The sequence below is a fragment of the Brachycentrus maculatus genome, unplaced genomic scaffold (assembly GCF_059751285.1).
Source record: "Brachycentrus maculatus isolate JH-2025_06_01 unplaced genomic scaffold, ASM5975128v1 h1tg000263l, whole genome shotgun sequence".
Lineage (NCBI taxonomy): Eukaryota > Metazoa > Arthropoda > Insecta > Trichoptera > Brachycentridae > Brachycentrus > Brachycentrus maculatus.
The window spans coordinates 814,925-828,938 of record NW_028281014.1 but is presented as its reverse complement, the minus strand read 5'-3'; the positions used below and the strand labels follow the sequence as shown (position 1 = coordinate 828,938).

The following is a 14,014-nucleotide window of genomic DNA, read 5'->3' as shown; positions in this document are numbered from 1 at the left end:
CTTACAGTACCTCCCCTTAGCGTGTATATTTACGAATCAACAAAATTTTATTTGTTATATTAACAATTTAGAAATATAATGTATAAAGAAACATTATATTTCTAATTGTAATTTTGAAAAAAAAAACACAGTATTTTATTTGAATATGTTAAAAAATACACACTGATCGGAATTTACTGTGTATTTTTGAAAAATACACAGTAAATTCCGATCATTGTAAAAGAAATTATATTCAAGCTCTTTATGGAAATAAAACAACTTATGCAAAAGACAGATCATACATCTGGTTTCTAATATGCAATAATAAATTTTAAAAATACATAAATAAACGTTATGAGAAATATTAAATGTAACGAATATGTTAGCAATAAATTGCACGTGTGCCGCACATTATATTCTACAAATAATATGACATAAATAATGCAGAGAAGATGAATGTAAAATGTGCCTTTCTAGCACAACCAGAAATACACTAGTAAGAGTAGAAGAGATGACAACATACCTAATCGAGAAATATTCCTTTCGGAGACATATCCTCAAGGGAGCCTTGTATAGTCCAGAAAGCGCACACTCGATCCACGACACTAGGGCCAGCCGAGCATCCCTTCCTGGAGCGGAACAGGTTTCCGACGCACGGTACTTCCCTACTTCCTTACTTCCGTACTCCTCTACTTCCGCAAACGGGCCGCTAAGGGCGCTACGGAACAGTTCACCCAGCACTAAAACTCGCGATAGGTCGACCGATGTATGTCCACGCGTGTCACTGCCTAAATGCGAGTTCCGTAGTAAACCTTTAATTTAATTTAGAATCGGAACGTACGTAATGCACTCGGGACGTGAGACTGCCGCAAAATGAGGCGGAATAGAAAATTTAGCCGCGTGAAACGGCGAAAAAACGGCACGCACTACTCGCGGGCCGAGCGAGCGAGAGACCGCGGGCTTGGAAAAAGACGAAGGCGACGTAGCCGAAATCTGACGAATGCAGAATTTTGGGGGGGGCGCTCGCAAGGTTACGGGCTCCCCCTCCCCCTGCCCCTCCCCCTGCACTAGTCCCTCCTGCCACTGCGTAAACACCATTATGACATCCTACGTGCGCTGTTCGCTATTCAAATTTGCGATCTTCTATGATAGAAGGCAATGCGGCGCAGCGCGGTGCGGCACGACGCGGCCCGGCGCCGCGCGGCGCATCCAACGCCGAGGCACCGCGCGCCCCGAGCTCTCCAGGCATCGCCTTTTCTACACCTAGCTCCGAGTAGTCCGTCCGCTTACTACTAACTTCGATAAGGGCTCTAATTTTCTTGCTCTTATATTTGTATTTTTTTAAATAATGTACTTAAAAGAGAAAAAAAATTGATATATAACTAAGTTTTTTTTTTATTATTAAAAAATTACAACCCACCCAATTATTAAATAAATAAAGATAATAAAACGAAGAAGTATACTTTTCTAAAGTAAAATTTAGTGTTCCACGATCGTCTGCATGTTCATCGCCGGAAATATCTCGAATACTTTATTGTGCTTGCGAGTCGCGTTTTTCATTGTAAAGCAATAAAAACTAGAATGAAAAACTCTCAAGGTTTAATTAAAAATAATGCGACTAGCGCAGGTTACCGGCAACTTACATTATGAAGTCGAAATTCTCAAAATAATATTCCAAATATTCGTAATTCTTACGATACCGTTAAATTTAAACACACGTGATAAGAGAAATTTAAAATTGTTAAGAAAAAAATTAAACCAGAATAGCGAATTCCAGAGGATCATAGATAAAAGGCGATCAAAGAAAATTTATAAATTAAAGTACTCACTTAAAACATTCTGATCAAACAGGTGCAAAAAAATTATGTACTTCTTACCAACCGGTCCAACTAGTAACATAACCGTGGTCCTACAAAATAATACGTTCATTAAATTCATGGATCAATTTACGACTTACTGAATTTCTAAATGGCTCAGAGATTAATAAAAAATCTGTAAAAATCTCAACACAAGATATCGAATATGCGTAAATTGATCGTCAAATCATAAAATTTGAGATTCTCTGATGTTTATTAATACTGAATAAGTATAAAAGAAGGAAGATATTTTTTAAAGAATGTAGCTGATTTTTGTTGTTGTTATTATAAACAAGACATTATGTTTATAAAATGTAGATATATCTACAAGTACGTGTATGTTACATACATATCGATCACTCGATCCAAGAAAACCTCATCAACATTTTTATTTTTTATCAATTAGAGATATCCCAGGCTAAAGATATTTAAGAATCATAAAAAATTCAGATTTATATTTTTTCGTTTATCTTTATTTAATAAGGTAAAAGAAAAAAGAAACTCGAAAAAAATATTGAATTCAACGGAATTCAAAAATTGTAGTCTACGATATTGACAAAAATTTTGATGTGGTTATTTTGTATTGGATGTGAACATTTTATTGTTCCTGTTTAAAGAAAAAACTTAAAAAATTAAACTGCGTTTAAACATTATTTACGTAATCTCGGTAATGTTATACTAGCATGTACGAATATGTAGGTATGCATATCGTAATGTAAAGAGGGACGAACATGTAGTCCGAGCAGGTCCAATCTCCCTACCTCACTGCGCACTGTGTGTGGACCCTCGAAAGGAGACCACGCGGAGAGCATGGCCGATCGGGACAACTAAATTACTAGCAAGTGTTAATAGTATTACACCCGAGGGAGGAAGTCCTTAGAAACGCGCTAAGATGTTGACGAGCTTAATCTATTATACATTACCGCGCCCCTTCGATTTCATTGCAAAATCCAGGGTAAAAGTAATGTACTTGCGCGAAACGAAAAGAAAAAACTTGATCTAGTCACTGCCGTAGCGGGAACTAGCCAACAATAGGGAAGTGGGTACAAAGACTTCAGCCGGTACAAGGCCAAATCGGGTTGAAAAGGTTTTTGCAATGTCTAGGACAGCATTCAACATTTTACATTCAAAAGACGGCTGTAAGCGAATCTTTTTACAAAGGGCGCCAAAATACGCCGGTATAAACTCTTTAGGCCTCACACCGGAGGAACACGTATACAACATTATGTGCCGACGTAAAATTAACAATAATGTATACCTACACTAAACTAAAAACAAAAATTAACCCTCATCTATTTTCCATTATACTTTGCGTCATAAACTTCGGTATGAATGAACAATTTGTATTCAACGCGATGATGGCGGATATTTTGGTTGATTGAGCCTCGCATACGTCGGGTCGTCTTCATCTTGCAATCAAAATAAATACCTTGTTCCCAAAAAGTTTTAAATTTAAGTAGGCACTAAACTACCTTCGACAGGTGATTCGGGCATATTTAACTTTCATATGGCAATATCGTGTGTTTATGTCCATTCAAATAATCGTCTACATATACCCTTCGAATAACATTACCTTAACGTGTCGAGATATGGTTTTTTAAAAAGATTACGCTTTATCAAATAAAATATGTGAAATAAAGAAAATAATTAGCATCTAAATGACGCACTACTAACGAGCAATCCCCATGTGGTAAATTTACGCGTAAAACTGACTATCACCAATAAAATAAACTACGATAGATGTCAAATAATTATATAAAATATACACCAATATTATCGTGTGTACAGTAAAATTTAAATATATATACACTTTTTAAACAAACAATATACAATGATATTTGCCTTCCAAAGCGAGATTCATACATATTAGCAGTACACATATAAGTCACACAAATTTGTACGAATACTGCTATGCAACCCAATTCATTGCTGCTATTCTCCTTTCCTTTCTGAAAGTATCTATCATTTCTCTTCCAAATCATTTACCACAAAGAAGTTATATCTACCATCCTGAGATCTTTCACTTACGCCATACACATCCCATTTAAAAAAAAAAATCAATCTGAGCGCGGGACCTATCATCCTACTTCATATAATCACAGTCGATTTATCACCGCACTAATACGATGAGGTGTCCTTAAGATGAATCAAAATTTCCAAAACTATTTTTCAATACTATTAAAATAAAGAGTTATTTCATGATTATGACAGGTTTCCAATAGGTAGAGTTTTGATTTTTTTGTTAAATTTTCATCTAACTCAACATAAAGAATAAGATAAATAATTACTAAAGATGTTACAAAATGTATTGTAGAAATACTTAATCTGTATTCGGAGAAACTGTAACAATGACGATTAGCTACAATAATTATTCCTGGAAAATGCACAGTCAACACAGGATACCCGCGACGCCGGCGCTTAGAAGGAGGAAATATAATTACATCATCTTTAAAATGCAATAAGATGTTTTTAAACAAAGACGTTTCCAGAGCAAACGATTTTTTTCTCATTTACTTTATCGAGTTTCAATTTTTTTTAACGATTCAATTTATTTATTTTTGTTTACAGATGTCAATAAATCAGGTATTGCGTGTCATTTCTTATTGTGCAAATACTATACAAATACACAAACTAACAACGCAAACCGTGAGAATTTTTAAAGGCGACAAACTATTCCAGGAATGTGTTAGCCATGTTGATTTTAAAAAGACATATGATTGTGCATATTAATTAACGAATAAGCTAACTGCCGCCCTATGAAATAAAAATCACGAATGTAGTTGTATTTATCTCCCATATGGCAAAATATCCGGGCAGCCGAAGTCCATATTGAGGGACAATATGTACCATATGTATGGATATTGTTCATATAGACAAATTGGTGGATACATAGGTTTATGAGCCGCGTTCGGAGTACGCAATCGTCCGGTTGCACAAGCGGGCCCTTAGCGTTGGCCCAAAGCGCAGCTTCATTCGGCCGGAGGGGAAAATGGGTCATGCAGTGGAATGCAAAGGGCCGACACCAATACCGTACATTCGGTCTGAGTCCAAACATACCTCAACTAGCCTCATCGTGTCATGTGGCAAGACATATGGCGAGTTCATATAGAAATACATATATATAAGTTTATTTGCTTCCTGTGGACCCCTAATAAGATTTTTTATGAAGTACCTACCAACTGACAGAATCAAGAAATTACAGTTTTATTAAATAAATTCAAGTTTCAGATGTAAACAACGAACAACAAGCTGAAATGTTTTGGGGACCATTAGTTTTTTTTTCAATTAAAAAAAATATTAAATGGAAACTATCATCTCGTTTAAATTAAATGCAGTCTTTTTAGGAAAGTAAAAACAAAAGTTACTTAAGAACAAAATTAAATTATCGAAAGCCATTTTTTGATGGAACTGCATTTCATAAAAAATAAAAGAAATTGAAAACTGTAAAACAATTTCTATTTATTTATTTTAACAACAAAACATTCAACCACATGTATAAAAATAAACTACTCACACTGAAGCGTGTGATTTTGAACATTATTAATATAAACACGTTTCCCCCAAAAATGCAAATCTACATTGAATATTCTATAACAATGAGATCTCAATTATTCGGTTGGGTGACGTTTATTTTTCATATTTCTGCACACAATGCGCCTCAATCTACGTCATAATATGACTAATAAAAGTATTGCAAACTCACAAATTTTGAAAAGTTTCTTATTGTAAAATTATAAATATTATTGGAATTTATAATAATAAAGCATACTTATTTGTAATCAATAAGATATAATGTATTTTGACTTTCATGAAGCAGTCACTAAAAATCAGTTTAAATTATCTACAAACGTCAATTCATGGAGCATCAAATAATAATATATTAAGTAGATATATGAGTAGAATAATAATATTAAGAAGAAAACTAAAAAAATATTGATTCAAAGATGATAGACGAAGAAGTTGCTGGTAGAAATAATGACGGCATGTTGTTATATCTTGTACCTACTTTTGATTTCACCATATTTTGGGAATCATAAAGATAAAAGGTGCTTAAATAGTACCTACGTATTAGTTTGTTATTGTGAATACTTGGAATTTACGCATATACCGAATGCATGATGAAAAAAACCGAGATACAAAAATAAAATTGAAGATTACTTTTAATGTGATTGCAGATTGAACAATTTGCTTTCTTTTAAGCAATAATGATCCATAATGGTAGCACATTTATCATGTCACTTTTGAGACACTTGAAACGTTGAGACTTATTTCTTTTATGTAATTTCAAATAAAAGCTATCTACAAACTATTTAAAAGATTTTAAATTTCCAAAATAAACTGTTCAGTGTCTTAATGTACAAAATAATAAGGAAAAAAAAACCTTTTTTATGTACGTTGAAATGTACTTTTGTGTTAATAAAAGACGTTGGATGAATACCTACTTTATTTCTCATTATTATTTTTTCTTAAATTAAAACGTTTATTGGACAAATAATAATAATTAAATAATGAAAATAACGCCACGGTAGTTAATTCCAGCGCGATTTTATAATAAAAGATCGGAATATATGGTAATATGTTATATACATATAAAAATGAAAGCGTAAATATTGTTTAAAAACTTAATATATTCTAAATAATCTCATGAGACGTATGTAACGCAAGTTGCTACATTTGTTTTACGTTTATCTTTAAGCGAAGTACATACATTATTATTTGAGTGCATAATTTATTTTTTATTACATCACACAATTATGTGCAAGATTATAACGAGGAAATACTTGAAAATATTTTTCACACTTAAAAACCCAGACCCAGATAACCCAAATATAGTTCACTGCAAATTGGTGCGTTTCATGAGAAATAGCAAAGATAAGATAGCCTACATAAAAAACAAAATGTTTACACGCTCCAATGTGTGTGTGTACACAATTAAGCTTGAATTTTCCATTATACTACGCACTACGTACAAATCGTTTTCGGAGAAAACGAATCTTGATGACTTGCAGGTATCAAACTCTGGATTAGGTATTAAAACAGATCTCAATTATACGAGTATGTAATAAATAAATAATAAATAAATACACAAACAACTATTTATTCCATAAACAACATTACATATACAAACATTTAGGACATTCAAAACATCAAATGTGACAAATGCGGAGGTAAAATGAAATAATTGGATAACAATTGATTATTATATGACATATCTACCTAAATGGGAATTATTAAGTTTGAGAGTATTTTTTTACTGAAAGCCAAAACGACTGGCTACGATAACTAGGCGCCGATGTACCGTGGATTCAAGGGCAACTACGAATGGTATATTATCTGTTGTATAAACAAAATGACGCAAGCATTTTATCGATATCTAAATAGCCTTTAAGAGTACCATTCGTATTAGAGCCGAATAGAAATACAGTTCCGTACGATTGTTTGACCGTGGCAGGAGGGACGCGTATGCGTAAGGAACGCACGCATACGCAGTTGGAAGTAGTATATATGTCATTCGTGTGCATGGAGACGTCGTGTTGCGGAAATGATGGGATGAAGGATGGTGACAAATCTACGACAACACCTCAAGATGGCAATGGGGGCACTCACTTCGTTGTGAATTTCCTGCGCATAAATCGCGGCTGGAGGTAGCGGCGATGCAGCCGGCCGCCTGTCAGCTCGTCTCACCTGTGGGATTAGCGCGGGAGGGTCGCGGGCGTCGCGGCGGGCATACCACTGCGGCGGCGGCTCGCTACCGACTGCCGGCCGCGCGCACCCCGCCGGCCGCGGCCGAGGGGGCGGCGCTGCCCGGCGCGCGCAGCCACCCCCGAGCCGCCGGCGTCGCGGAATCGATGCTTCGATTACATGCGAGGGAAAACTACCGGGAAAGTGTCGGCACACTTCCACCGGCGATCGCTGCTACTTCCTGGAGACGAGATGCGTCCTCACTCTCGCTTTCTCGGCCGCATCCATATGCCCTACTAACACTACATACTATCCGAACACATTCACATTCCACCGAACTACTTTACCCGATACGCGATTCTTAACTTTCTAACTACGATGCACATATTTACATTTTGACCTGAAGATGGAAGCTTAGCTTCCGAAACTAGTCGTCATAAAATAAACTCAACTGGTAAAAAAACAAGTGTTTACATTAATAATTTCAACATGTAAATGCCGAAACAATAAATAAAATACGATGCACATCATTTAAAAATACAAACTGAGAATTCAGTTCTTATAGAAATGCGGCGTAAGAGACAGTTTGCATAATATAATAAATAAAAATTCTAAAAGTACTATAATAAATACAAAGACGACAGTTTTATTATTTTGGTACGTATGGATTACGTTAAAAAAATATGTTTATCTAGGGTCAAAAACATATGGCTAGGTCATGAAAAGACATTGATCATAATCAACATTAACTAAACATATAAATGTTTTACACTTTTGAAAAGAAGTTGGCTCAGGTTATTTTAGTAAGTGCACCGATTAAAAACAGCTGTGAAATTTGTATGATTTATGGGCTTTTGTTTTGATATCATGACATGTAATATAGAACATGTGCATTGGTACAGTTATTGACACGGTGAAACGCAAATGACGACGTAATTAGTATTTTCAGGTGTTTCGAAGGCTTTAGTAAACAAAAGAAACGACATGTTGATTTAGATCATTCGACCTAAATTGGGTGAGAGAACTTCCAAATCACAACGGATATTATATTATTATGGTGATTAGTCTTATGTTGACATGGATGCAAAATAAATACATATATAAAAAAGTAAAATTGTAGAATTAAATGGACTAACAAACTTCTTGGATGTCGCTATACTTTGAATTTTTTGCCTTTAATAACACATATCTTCTGCATAACCCTTAAAGTGTTTACTTCCGTTTGGGCTAACGTTAAGGGATAGAGAAAAAAACAGTTTTAGCATCGAATTTATTGATTTCTAATCACATTCCTACATAAGAAACACAAGAAAATATAATTAATAATTTTCGGTCGATTTTTTTTCTCTCAATTGAATCCAGATAAAGTAATACGTTTTATGAAATAACCCGACGATATCAATATAGATTGCAAGGCTAAAAATCTTACCGGAGTTTGAGTTGAGATTTCAAGTTGTGATAAAAAAAAAAGATTTTATCATACCGCGTATGTATGAGGGTTGATTAATACGCTCCACCCCTAAACTGCCTTTAGTTGACTATGAACATAGAAGAAGGCTTCCTATGACCACTGCAACCTCAATTAAGTAAAGAAACAGCGATAAAAAATAATAGGTTAACCATCAAAGAGATCTAAGAAGTGGGCGTGTAACACCAAACCGCACAACACATAATAAAGGAAGCTTTGAAGATAAAACGAAAATCGGAAAAATGAATTCCTCGAATGCTGAAACCCACAATTAATTAATATTCATTCGGACACTTGCAAGAAGTATGTTATTAGATTAAAACCAATATTTTTAGCTTTTCCACTTTATTTATATTATCCACTGACACTTCGTGATGGAATTGCATTTTAATATATTATCATCAGACTGGACCAGTCTGATGATGTCGGTAACGACGAAACCCGGTCGCTGGTCAAATAAAAATAAAGTGGAAAAGCTAAAAATATTGGTTTTAATTTAATAACATATTAAAAATGCAATTCCATCACGAAGTGTCAGTGGATAATATAAATCTATTAAAAAACTTGCAAGAAGTTTCTTCGAGAAACAAGACATTCTCAATCGTTATATGTAACCACGGACGAATCATGGATCCATCACTAAACTTAACTAAAGATCTTTCGCGAAAGACCATGCAGAGAAACTCTAACTCCGCTGACAGTTTTGAAACCAAACTTTATCACATAGGGGTCGAAAAAAAACAGGAAGTTATTCAAATGTTTATGAATATCGCCAGAAGGAGTGCATACAAGTCTGGGGAAAGTACGTCGAAAATAAGATGAGGGTGGAGTACATCAATCAACCCTCGTACACATGCATGATAGTACTTGTGTTTTTTCTTAATTTTCGTCATATTGATGATGTTCTGCCAGAATCTGCTTAAACACAAATAAAGAAGACGTAATTTAAGCATAGCAAATTGCCCTTGAAGCGCTCTCGAGTATTTTACGAAAATGGCCCTTAATAAATTATTCACAATTATGATTATTATTATTTTTAAATAGTTTGTGAAACTGTAAGGGAACCTTCCGCTAAATGAAATTGTGATATAAAAATATATTACTACGTTTTTCTAAAAAACTCTTTTTTTAATGTCCTTTACAAATACTGCGTAACTCACTCGCGAAAAACAGCTGCCTAATTAAAAGTACAGCTGATTAAAAATTAACAAGCGTTTTCACTTTTTTCACTTCCGCCGAGGATTAACGTTTCTCGTATTTTTGCGAGGATTATGGTAACTTCTTAGTAGCACGAGTTTTTTGATGTTTCTAAAATAAATCTTATTTAATTTCAAAACGATCTACGATGTCAGTACAAACATTTAAACATTTAATAACAAGGCCAAACAACTGAAAAATCGGGTTGTGGTCCCATGATGTCGCGAACTCTAGAGCCAGGGATTCTACATAGATTAGACCCCATTCTGCCTCACACAAGCCGCTTAGGCATGCCTGAAAAAAATGTTAAACTAAAAAAAATATTACATACCTATTTTTATATAATATAATAATTTTATATGTGAGAATATAAATATATTTATACATATACAAGACAAATATTTGGAATAAAATTTGAATGAATAAATCCCCGTTTATTTGTAACGTAAGCGATCAATCCACAAATTTCGAGAAAAATGTTTTCATGTCCATTATTTACAACAACACGAGATATATTATTAGTCTCTATGACTAAACTTATTCGACTTGTCGACATTCAAGTATTTAATAAAAATGTACGTTTTAAAATTTTAAAACAATTAAAATTATATTTCGTTACATATTTTTAAAATAAAGATGTGCTAATTGTATTCTAGTTAAATAATGTTTGTAACTTGTGTATAGTTTTTACGCCCAACTAATTCATTTAAAAATGCTCTCGTTAAGAACACAAAACTAATTACAATTATTTCATCCTTAGCAGCATTTTAGATTTTCACCGACGATTTACAAAAATAAACGTTTCGTTTTTTATCTTTCTTTTATTGTGTCACTTCATGCCAAAGGTTGGAAAATATTTTTTTTTTATATATTATGTAATTGTATATATACCTTCTGACGTTTAAATAACTGGCTTAAAATATAATATAAACATGTGAACAGGTATATATATATATATATATATATATATATATATATATATATATATATATATATATATATATATATATATATACATATATATATATATATATAAATATATATATATATATATATATATATATATATATATATATATATATATATATATATATATATATATATATATATATATATATATATATATATATAACGTGGTAATATTTTCCTTTTGAAAATTAAGTGTAAATAATTTGTAAAGTGGGTGTATAATAATAAAATAAACAATGTGTTGCTTTGTAATTAAAGAAACGACAATAAAAGTTTATTCTTAATTAATCTTTACAATAATTTATATATCTATATGATTCTGACAGTTAATAATATTATCGGAAGTCTTTTGTTTTCTTCTGAGCGACGCATGCGACATCTGGTGGTAGAACTGTTTTATGTAGGTACTATTTGTAGGTACTTAATAAAATGTATAGGTAGGTACCTAGTTATTTTATTACATATATATATATATATATATATATATATATATATATATGTAAATATATATATATATATATATATATATATATATATATATATATATATATATATATATATATATATATATATATATATATATATATACATAAATATATATATAAATATATAAATATATATATATATATAAATATATATATATATATATATATATATATATATATATATATATATATATATATATATATATATATATATATATATATATATATATATATATATATATATATATATATATATATATATATATATATATATATATATATATATATATATATATATATATATATTTATATAAATATACATTTATGCGTAGCAACGATTAGTGATTACGTTTTCTTAAAATCAAGTATTTATATTTTCATTATTTCTTTTATTAAAAAACAATTTTGCTTTCGGTCTTATTAAACTGCCACTGCGTGTTGCAAAAATAAGAGATTTTTTATTCTTAATTACAAATAAAACAATTAAAATTCATTAATGACCTTCACTTCAATAGGTGTGCACTAAATACGCATATTAAGTCGGTGTTCCAAATACTGCACATGTTTTAAAGAAATCTGCATAGCAATCACAGCACCTGCTAGTAGGCAATCTGCATAACAATAAATATTTTTACCTTTTTTTATGACAAAGCTTCAAATACGAACTTAAACTTAAGTAACCTATTTTTAATAAGAGCGACATATTACAAACAAAAATTAATTTGACAGATAATATACGCTTTTATTGTCATTTCAATAACAACAAAAATACGAACACCATGGCACGAGCCTTATGTTAGCTCATATCATTAGATAAGTTGAAAAAGTAATCATGAATATCCGAATAGTTTAAACGACGTCTTAAAACATTCGATTTAAATAAGACTGTATAGTATTTAAGGAGTACTGAAGGATTAGGGGAGGTTTATAAGAAGCAGAAATTATTCGAAACTTAAACAAAACAGTATCTGTGCAAATAAACAAAATCAAATGATTTTTTTATATGTTAAGTGTACAAACTAATTGCGGTTAAAAAAGTTATAAATTATTTTTCAACCTATTCATCAATCAATTTTGAATAACGGTATTGATACGGTTTCAATGGAATTATTTATTTTAAAATTATTCCATATTCCTAATCAAATTTAGATTTTTCTTATATTTATTTTAAATGAGTCTGGGTGTTTTATTAATGTTTGATTTATTTTTCATATTTATCTTTCATACCCTAAAAAAGAGGCTTTGTGGCTATTTCCTTGAACAAAATTTTTATCCTATTTGAATTTCAGGAATTGATGCGTTTTTTTTAATATCTATGAAAAAATTCTCTACGATACATGGCATTGTAACTCATTTAATGAAACGCGTATTAATATATCAAAGAGTTCTTTTAGGTGGTATGTATATGTGATGCGAATGAATAATGAGAGATTAACTAAGAAAATATATGTAGCGAACGTTAACAGAACGAGAACGGCCGAAAGAGACTTGGCACGATCAGATCAATCAGAACCTAAAATTTGGTGTTGTCAAAAGTCTGCGTAATCGGAGGGCATGTATGACTACATGTGTGGATGTGAAGAAAACGAGGAGTGTATGTTAGGACAGAAGAGTGTGGCGTTCCATGCTCTCTGTTTACCCTTATCTACTACAGTAGAATTGGGTGTTTTATTTTCAATACTGACGTGAAATGCTATCCTACTAATTAAACTAATTTCTCCCGGCTCAGTCAAATAAAAAGGATTTGTATCAATTTATTTGATTACGTTATATACCTTACTCAACAGAGCAACATACGCAGAAAATACCAATTACCTTTACCCTAAAAAATCCAATTCAGAGATTTCATTGTCCGCCACTGTATTCATGATAATTAAATCAACAAAAAGGGACAACGTTGTTTTTTTGACGAACCTTGTGAGTACTATGCGCAACATTGACCTAAATTTGTATTAATTAACGATAAATATGTACTCTAAATATCAACGCGCGTTATCGTGGTTTTGTTTCCCGTAAGAAAAAGGGTGTTTATAATTCTATATGCTCTAATTAATAAAACTAAATTTATAAATTAGTTTTTTACTTAAGTAACAGTTTTCAAATACAATAGCACCACGTCCAAACTTGACGTTAAAAACGTAACCAGTACCTATCATAATCATCCTATTATTATTATGCACGTCTTCATAAGCGCCCTTTAGGAAAATGGCGCTATCCAAATTACACTAATTATTATTATTATTATTACCTTTCCTTACTAAGTAGTACCTAGCTTACTTTACTACCTACCTCTACTGCCTATCCTAGTAAGTAGTACCAGCTTACCTTACTACCAACCTCTACTTCCTACCCTAATTAATTCTCTGTGCTCGCCACTG

The 14,014-nt window shown here is 32.1% G+C and overlaps 1 protein-coding gene across 5 annotated transcripts in view; it reads right to left on the bottom strand.

Moving 5' to 3' along the window:
- chinmo (Chronologically inappropriate morphogenesis) overlaps positions 1 to 14,014 on the bottom strand; it is a 144,968-nt gene that overhangs the window by 61,002 nt on the left and 69,952 nt on the right. The window contains exons 1-2 of one of the 5 annotated variants that reach the window (XM_088266218.1): positions 7,521 to 7,536; positions 503 to 791 (exon numbers count right to left, since the gene is read on the bottom strand). The exons of 2 other annotated variants lie outside the window; for them this stretch is intronic. Coding sequence is in view for 1 of the 3 variants with exons in the window: in XM_088266214.1 (XP_088122340.1) it covers positions 7,443 to 7,465 (23 nt within the window). In the remaining 2 variants the exon portion in view is untranslated. Of the gene's footprint in view, positions 1 to 502; positions 937 to 7,442; positions 7,594 to 14,014 lie in introns of those variants that run through there. 2 more of the 5 variants (XM_088266214.1, XM_088266215.1) reach the window with 2 other exon arrangements.